The 9702-nt window shown below is 41.6% G+C and overlaps 2 protein-coding genes across 5 annotated transcripts in view; one reads left to right on the top strand and one right to left on the bottom strand.

The window, feature by feature from the left end:
* The window catches only part of apba1a (amyloid beta (A4) precursor protein-binding, family A, member 1a), a 230211-nt gene that overhangs the window by 97607 nt on the left and 122902 nt on the right, over positions 1-9702 (top strand). The gene's annotated exons all lie outside the window — the stretch shown is intronic.
* Positions 1-9702, bottom strand: part of arid3c (AT rich interactive domain 3C (BRIGHT-like)) — a 70434-nt gene that overhangs the window by 30780 nt on the left and 29952 nt on the right. Inside the window, exon 3 of the mRNA XM_080893296.1 lies at positions 4635-4707. Within this exon, the coding sequence (XP_080749422.1) occupies positions 4635-4707 (73 nt within the window). The remainder of the gene's footprint in view (positions 1-4634; positions 4708-9702) is intronic.

A 9702-nucleotide genomic window follows, 5' to 3' on the forward strand; every position in this document is an offset into this window, starting at 1 on the left:
TTCCATGTGTCTGAGTTTCCTGTTTTATTGTGAAGGTCCGTGTCGTATGTGAGTGTGATCAGTTTACGTTTCCCCTGTCCCGTCAGCCCAGATTCCTCCCAGCTGTGTTGCCCTCCTGTCTCTCATCCCCTGATTACTGGTGTGTGTATTTAAGCCCTGTGTGTTCTCCTGCCTGTTGCCGGTTCGTCTGTGTTCCTCTGTGTCAGTCTGTTACCCTGTGTTCCACGGTGTCCTGTTCCTCGTCTGCGTCTCTCTGCTTCTCATCCCGTTGTCATATGCTCCCAGGTCTGTTATTTTTAGTTCTCCCAGTTTAGGTGTCTTTAGTTAATTGTTATGCCCCACTGTTTGTTTGCCACTACACCTCTGTAAATAAAACCACCGGTATCTCATCCACTGCCTGCATCTTGGGTCCTTCTTCCAACTCCACACGGCTCGCCTCGGCAGCCGTGACAGTAAACAGCTGCAAAAAACTTTGTTGTTTGCAAAACTCGGTTACTTTTTGAAGAAGTAACTAGTAATTATAATTAATTACTTTTTCAATGTAACCTGCCCAACATTGGTGATTATATTCTGTATTTTGCAGACAGAGTTACAGGACTCTCTCTCAGACCACAGCAGGAGCTTCACACAGACTCATACGAGTCAGAGCTTCATGTGTGTTTTCAAAATTAGAGTTCAAGTTATTTTTTTTACTTCCAATAGTGTTAACATGCTACAGGTCATGAACAAGATTGTTTAAAATTTTCATTGTAAGTGGGCTAAAGCACTTAATTAAAAGTAGTCTAACAGAAATGTAAATGCTGTAACTGCACTCTTGGAGTAATTTTGCTCAGTCAGCCACTCCTGGGAAGGTTCACCACTGTTGTGTGTTTTCGCCATGATGGGTCTCACCGTGGTTCACTGGAGTCCCACAGCTTTATAACAGCATTATAACATTTTCCAGACTGATCAAGCTCAGTTACTTCGTTTCTGGTTGTTCCTAAACGTCTTGGATCACAGAACAGGTGTGACAGTAATCAGGCCTGGGTGTGGCTAGAGAACTTGGACTCAGCTTTCCAAAGACGTGTGACTGTACACCACAGTTAATTTATGTTATAAAATCAATACATTAATATTTAAATTTGTTTGATTATCAGAAACATTTACGTGTGAAAAATATACTTAAAATAGGAAATCAGGAGGGGGGTAAACACTTTTTACACCACCGTGTCAAGAGTCAGTGGAACTGGTCCAAAATCACAACTAAAACATGCTATGACAGTATAGCATGTTTAATATGGGTGAGAATATTAAAGCAGCATGAAGCCATGTTTGACACTTTCCATTAATACGGTTAACGAGGCTGTCGGAGTGACATTTATTTGTCAGTACACAATGTTGTTTTCAAGAAATACTGACTGGGACATTTGAAGCAGTCCACTGTGATCAAAGTTGTCACAAACAAGCTGCTGCTGATCTGCTCTGCACTGACAATATCTCCCTACACTAAGTCGAAAATCAATTCTAATTGAACGCTCCACAACAATCCATACTATCACTAAGCCCAAGTGACCAGCCAGCTACATCATTACTCCATCTAAGGCTGCTCTGCAGCTGTCTCAGCATACAGCCGGACTCTGATCAAAGAGGACTTTTGCTTAAGGAAGACTATAATTATAGTTTTATACTTTTTATTCTGTAGTCATTTATTTACCATAATGATTACAGGAAAGCAAACAGCAGACTCTACTGTGGTCAAACTGAGAAATAATGAAGCTGATTTAATTCACAACACATAAAAATAGACCATGATGTCCTAGAATGGAATATGTATGAACTCAACAAAATATCTATTTTTCCGTTGTCGCATTGTTAGGTAAGCAGCACATAAGAGCACACAAATACCTACACATGCATTGTGTTTACAATAATAAACACAAGGTACGCTAACCCTGTGTTTCTAAAACTGACAGTCACTGTAACTGATTAAGCTTTTTATTCTCTGTTAGATGATGGACTTCCCTCCATGTGTCGTCAGCATGGAGGGGTTTATGTGGTCCCAGAGGCTCTGTCATTTGGGGCGTTTGCTCCTTGGTAGGGACTCTCAAGGCAAACTGGTTCTGGGTAAGGACAGCTTGTCCATAACAAAAACCATGTTCGTACATAAGGATGCCCGTGGTAGCAGGCCACCCTAGGTCACAAGTTGATCTACGGTCATATGTTCTGGACCCTGAAGTGAAGACAGCAGCTGAGGTGGATGCTGGACAAGCCTGGCACACATAAATGTATGGTGAGGGTGTTCTGGGAATGCCTGGCAGAGGCCCTCTGTCCACAAGATTTTGAAGTCCCACCACCAGCAGTACTTCACTTCGTTCCGAGGGAGGCTGAGGACACTGAATCCCAACGGACCATGTCCATTCATCAGGTGGCTGGTGCCTGTCATAATGATAGTCCCTATACTAGATTGTGGCAACCAGAGGTTAAGGTAACCATCAAGCTGAAGGAGATGTTGTGGGGGACTGTAGGGTGTACTTCAGCTAAGGGGATCACCCTCCTCAGCCTCCAGAGGAAGGTCTATGCCAGGGTGCCAGTGAGTCCATTGGTTGATTCATTAGTCAACCACCGGATCCAAGAGGCACAATGTGGAGACTGACACATGGATTGGGACAGCATTTGCAGTAATGTGCAACACTGCATGGGTCCATCATGGTAAAGAGAAAGCTGTGCATAAACGCAAAGCTGTCAATTTACCAGTACATCGTCGTCCCCATACCCGCACCTATCCCCACGAGCTGTGGGCATCAACTGAAAGAATTACAAGTTAATTTTTTCCCAAAGGGTGACTGGCCTCTGTCTTAAGGACAGGGCGAAGAGTTCAGTTATTTGAGAGGGGCTCAGAGTAGAGCCTCTACTCGCCCTCATCACAAGGAGCTAATCGAGGTAGTTTGGGCATCTGACTAGGACACCTCCCGGGTGAGCTGTTGGGACATGTCCAACTGAAAACTAAAGAAATGTTTTATATTTTTGTGCTCATCATATTCTAGCAGATCGAAAGATCTTAACTACTGATTCTCTATGAAAGAGAAATAAGGATTTGAATTTTGTGGTACATCATTCTACACTTCTGTTATAGTGTTACTGTCTTTACTTGGCTACATAATGAGTTGTAACCCAAACCATGAGCAAAAAGACTGCAGCTAAAGGTTATGAACAGGAGCATTTTTGCATCTGGCCTTATGCATGGGTGATTCACTTTCAGGAGAAATTAAAAGGGTCAAATTCAATTCAATTAAAATCCTCAGGCACACAATTTAATGAAATGTTATGAAACCTAACACTGAAAAACATCTTTGTGACACGTAGTTGTAAAGTTTCCTCCTTCCATCGCTTTTGCCAGCAGAACTGTACTGAAATAAAAGTTCATGCTAAATACTGTGTTAAGATTTGAATTATATATTTTGAATGCGTATTTGCTGATTATATTGTTTTAATATAAGAAAGGCCTAACTCTGAGTACACTCTGTGCCAGAAAGTGCTGACAGGAAACTTTTGCAGAAGCGTGCTTTTGCAGCTAGAATGAAGTGAAAGTGAAAGCAACTAGGCTGTTTGAGCATGTGGTGTGACGTGAGAGCAAGTATATAAATAACCAGGCTTCTGTTTGTGCTTCAGACCTTGGGTTGTGTGTTATGAGAAAGGTCTCCATATCCGGATATGTAAAATAAAGATCATTTTTAAAGTAAAAAGACCACTTTTGAGCCTTGTGTCTTTTTGGCCCTAAGAATCTAAAAGAACTGTTTTTAACACTTGGTGCCGTGACCCGGATTCTTGTGCGGCTGAGGCGACTAATTTGGACCTTAAGGTACGATCTGATATGAGGTGGACAACAGACCGGTCTAAAAGAGGATAGGAAAGCGCAAGCCTGTTGAAAATACAGCAAAACACACCACTAATGAAAACTGATTAGACAGAGCTTTAACCACACTTATATCCATTGATGTAGATCATAATCTTGAGCTTATATAGTGTTCTGCGTTCTTCATGCAGCACTTTCTCCTCCCTGTTCATGAAGGACAGTCCAGTGTATCCTATGCTAAGGGAAGCAACAAAGGAAGCATTGAAGCTCCTTTCCTTAGTATTTGGAGAACTGGAACAGCTCTTATTATGGCAGTCACACAGATACTTCTGGGTCACGTCTCTCAGTGATGAACCTTTCTAGGTTCTATCGGGGTTCTCTGTCACCAAGTGCTGAGCCACAGTCCTACAAAACCACTGCAGTCCTCTTTGTAATGTTGACAGGCACTGGTTTGAACTGGTGCTGTATAAATAAGTAACTGTATAAGTGAACTGAAATGAGTTTATACTGATATTTAATTTTTTCAAGGTAACTTATGCAGAGAAATAGTTTAAAAGGCCTGGTTTAACATGACAAACCAAACATGATCTTTCTGAGGGATTTCATTTCCTGTTTGGCTTTAAAAGTCACTTATCTGGAAAACAAAGTCCCAATCTGTAAGAATGACTTCTGCTATGAGTAAGTGGAACTATAACATTAGCACATTAAAGCTGTTTATAGACCCCCAAGTGTTAATGTGACTGTGAGGGCCACGTCTCCTGCTCCCAGGAAGCCACAACTGACATATGAATGTTCTACTTACCCCGTTTCTGCATGAAACTGAAAAGGTCATCGAGAAACTCTTTGCGTTTTTCATCATCATCCAGTTCGTATAACTGAAAAAAAGAAAGAACAAAATATCAAAATCATTTCTTCAACATTGATTAATCGTTGATGATGCCCCCTGAACAGTGAGGACGGCCCCATCAAGAAATTCTGATTCATCCTGAACACAGTGAGTGTATCTCATGGGTTTAACATGCACCGTCAATAAAAAATATGTTATTATTTATGGCCATAAACAGCTTCCAGCTCTACATGTCCCAGATCTACAGTAAACAATATGTCAGGTTTTTCTGTTCTGTTTAAATATATCTAACTTATTACAAAATACGGGCAGTTAGCACAAGCATGCTAAGATAATGAGGCTGTAATTTTCCTGTGTGTTTCTATTATTTCTAATGTTTTGCCCTATTTATTTACTAAACTACTAAATTACTTTACTAAAAATATCATAAACATATTGTCCAGATTCCATCCATCCATTCGCTACCGCTTATCCTTTTCAGGGTCGCGGGGGGCGCTGGAGCCTATCCCAGCTGTCATAGGGCGAGAGGTGGGGTACACCCTGGACAGGTCGCCAGTCTGTCGCAGGGCTAACACACAGGGACAGACAACCATTCGCGCTCACATTCACTCGCACATTCACACCTAGTGGCAATTTGAATTATCCAATTAACCTATCCCCACAAGCTGCATGTCTTTGGACGGTGGGAGGAAGCCGGAGTACCCGGAGAGAACCCACGCAAACACGGGGAGAACATGCAAACTCCACACAGAAAGACCCCGGCCTGATGGTGGAATTGAACTCAGGACCTTCTTGCTGTGCGGCAACAGTGCTAACCACCGTGCCACCGTGCTGCCTTATTGTCCAGATTGATTTTTTAATTAATTAATTAATTTTCATTAATTTTCCTTCTCTGTCACTGTTGCTCCTTTGTAGGCATAAACCATCATGTTTCCTAAACCAGCGGTTTTGTTGCCTAAACTGCTGCAGTGAAAAATGACATTTGAAACAGAAAAAAGATTCAAAATAGGAAAAAGAAATTCAGTGATTACACAGAATAAGGTGCTACATGAATCTGTACAATAGTTTACAGCATGTGTGGTCATGCTTCTTGCACTGCCAGGGATTCAAACAGAGATTCACAAGCTTAAAAAAAGGCAACTGACTTATTCAGGTTTGCAAAGATGTTTGACCTCTCATCTAAGAGACTGAGACATTTAACCCCTGGTGGGAGGTGTCCCCTGGAGTTGGTCTGTGGTGTAAAGGACTATGGACGTTTTAGGAAAGGCCGTCCAAATAACTGAGTTCAGGTGTTCCAATATTTCCACTGAACGAAGGACCAGAAGACTCATGCGCATCAAAATAAAGAACTTTGTGCTTCAATAATGAATAAAATATCATTTGTAAATTAATTTGGCAAAGTCTTTTAACATCTATCAAACATTAATCAGGTAATTCGTTATTTAAAAACTTAATTTGAAATAAAAGCATCAACAATGATTTATTATGTATAAAATGAATTATTAATCCATTAATAATTACTTCAAATCAAAAATGTATTTCACAAAACAGAATTTAAAAGATTTGAAAGTCTTTAATTTTCCACTCTTCATTGTCAAATCCATCTCTTTTTCCTGTTAGCTGAACATATGAGTGCAAATGTTCCCACATGTCTAATGATAAAGGGATGGTTACAGTGAAAGCTGTCACTCCTGTCAGTACAGACGACACTGATGATTTAAGTTCATTTGTTTTAATTACACACGAGCGCGCATTCACTCTCAGCTGGACACAGATAACTATCCAGGGTCATGCTCAGTTAATCCAGCCTCTAACGTTGGATTTTAGTTCAGTATATTGCAGTGAGGAGATTTCTCAGTTTATTACCTACAGTAACTATACTTAGTCAGATATGTGACAAACATACAGATAATGGATTTTAGTTATTAATAAAACATGAAAACCAAACCTGACACTGATTCTCTCTGAATGCTCTGTGCCCACAGAGGCCCTGAGTGATGTGATGTACACGTGTGAGTAATGTGGAAATCATTTTCATAAAGTTGGACTGTTAGGTTCACTGACGTTTGGATTTTTAGTTGATTGTTGTGTGTGTTGATGTGTTTGTTGATAACATCGGGGACTTCTTAGAGAGATGAGGATACATCCATATCTAGGGATGGGTACCGGTATCCGTTGCCATGATGGCACCGGTTCTGACATAAACGGTAGTAACCAGACCGAAAAGCAGTGCACATTTCGGTGCTTTTTTTCCCCTGAGCTGTGATACACTTTAGATTCTAGCCAATCATTTTACATTTCCGAGGATAGTAGGCGGGGCCAGGTATGTCCGTTCTTTTAGAGCAGAGCTACAGATTAAAAATGCCCAAGGCGAAGCGGTCAAAGTCTGGCTGTAAAAGTCTGTGCAAACTCAGCAGCCTGCAACAAGTGCTTTAAGCTGATACTGTGATACTGTCAAAGGAGGTAACACCTCGAATCTGATGAAACACCTGGCGACGCATAGCGGGGTTTTTTTAAAGCCGAGAAATGCGCCGTATTTGATAGCTTGCTGCGAGACCTCACACCGAGCACATCTACTGCGGGTGTGGTGCCTGTTATCGGACCCGGAGTTAGCAACATCCCCCAAAAACACGAAGAGGAGAGTTCTGGCCCCTAGCCCTGCCAGTGTAGCAGAAATGATGAGGATGATGATGCAGCAGCAGCCGTTCTTCTCTGCGTGAGGCTAACCACGTTATTACATTAATGCATGTAAGGTGAACTAGCAAACACCATCATAGCTACATGCGGCTGTCTTTGTGTTTGATGGCAGATACTCCCTTCACCCTGGCCAAAAAGGCTAAAATGACCAAAGAAAAAGTGGAAACAGCTAAACATGAGAGGTTTTTGGACAAAGTTTGTGTTTTTTCCATTGTTTAAGCACTGCTTCCAGCCAAGAGTGATACCATATATGCCCCATAGCTGCAGAAAAGGCTAACATTGTTATCTTTTTACAAAAAAAACAGCTACACATGAGAGGTTTTTGGACCAATTTTGTGTTCTCCATTCTTTAAGCACCGGTTTGAGCACCGTTTGAGCACCGGCACCGTTTCAAAAGTACCGGTTTGGCACCGGTATCGGATAAAACCTAAACGATACCCATCCCTATCCATATCTGTTCCATAGCACAGTCACAGAGGACGTTACAGCTTTTTGGCATCAGGCTCCGACTCAGGAAAACCTTCAACCTCGACTTCATGCAGGAGAGACTGAATCCTGACTCTGCCTCTTCTTTACCTCCTGATCTCGTTCTTCTTTATCCCACCATTGAAATCATTCCAACAGAGTCATTAAGAAGGACACATTTAAACTTTTACCTGCTTCATGACTTTGATATTCTGAAGTTAAACTCAGTTTAAACAATTTTTCCATTCTGCATTATGTTCACTATTTTTACATACAGATAACGTGAATATGAATACTGAACTTGTTTAGTTACAAATTTAGCAGACTTCAAAGAATGTCCCCATCCAGCTAAACTGGTATCAGTTTCCCAGCTTTTGAATTCCAATCTAAGGGACTGTCTGAGCTTAGTTTTGGTGTTAAAGAAGAACGCCTGGCTCAGTGACAAATGTGTCTGACATGTCTGACTGGTCCAGGTCCTGGAAGTGTAAGGAGGTTGGAAATAAAATCGTCTGGACTTCTTGAAGTTTCTTTACCTCTCAGCCAAGAAACGTCTTCAGTTCTAAAACCAAATGGTGGAGTCTCAGGTATTTAAACTAGGGCTAAATATGTAACTTACCTTCTTACGTAGGAGCTTCCTAGTGTCTCAACTATTTAAAAAACCATTTGTTCCTGTTTGATTTTGGGTTTATCTGAGCAGATCTCTTGGCTTTTATTATGCAGTCACGGTCTTGTTTACTTGTTTTTGACTTCTCACAACTTTCACCATAACACACTGGATATAGGAGGATGATGATGTATTTATAACAAAAATAAACTTGTGTTTTAACCTCTTGGGAGATGAGATATGAGATGTGACAATATCGTTTATATCGATATAGTCTATGTTACTTTATAATTATACTTGTGGAGCCGCTAGTTTGCCTCTCTTTTGTCCACTTTTGTCTCTACGCTGTGTTACTCGGCCTCGCCTCTCCATCACTGAACACAGCTCCCCCTCCCCCATCGCTTCACCTGCAGGCAACAACAAGATGGACGCGGCAGCTATCAAAGAGGAGCTGCTTGGTAATAATAAAACATTTGGAGATTATTATTCTAGTGCTGTCAGCATTACTCTTGTTAAAATGACGTTAACGCCATAGCTGCATTAACGCAGCAAATACTGTAGTAGGGCTGCCACAAACCATTATTTTGATAGTCGACTAGTCACCCCCTGTGAAAGCAGGGGCGGATGAAGACCCTTTCTGGATGGATTTAATGGCAACGAACCACGGACGGTACCAACGATGAATAGATCAACCAGCATTGCTAATAATGGACCATCAATGATGGTAGGAAAGAAGCTGCAGAACTGCATTTGTGGCTGGTCAAAACTAACAACTGACATGGGCCTTAAAATCCACAAAGGCAGGAAGAAGTAAAATGGTAAATGGTCTGTATTTGTATAGCGCTTTACTTGGTCCTAAGGACCCCAAAGCGCTTTACACTTTACACAATCATCCACACATTCACACACAGAAGAAGTGCCTCAGCGAGCTGAGAAAGGGGCCTCGCATTGACACATACTTTTTAAAAAGTAAGTCAAATCAGTCGATTGAAGTCCAGAGGCAGGAGAATCCCCACAGTCCTCCGGGTATCAGCACCCTGATCGAAGTCCATTGTCGTACAAACAGTCTTAGAGAAGCCCATAAAGAGCCTGGGATGGTGGTACAATGCAGACCTCAATGATACGTGGCAACTAGAACAACTAAGGCAGAACTTGGCTGATGACCTCCAGCGGATTAACAACACTGCACTCCCAGGGAAACTGAAGCTCTGGTGCTTCCAGTTTGGGTTATTACCCAGACTACTGTGGCTGTTGACA

Source organism: Rhamphochromis sp. 'chilingali' (genome assembly GCF_963969265.1).
Source record: "Rhamphochromis sp. 'chilingali' genome assembly, chromosome: 10".
Classification (NCBI taxonomy): Eukaryota; Metazoa; Chordata; class Actinopteri; order Cichliformes; family Cichlidae; genus Rhamphochromis; species Rhamphochromis sp. 'chilingali'.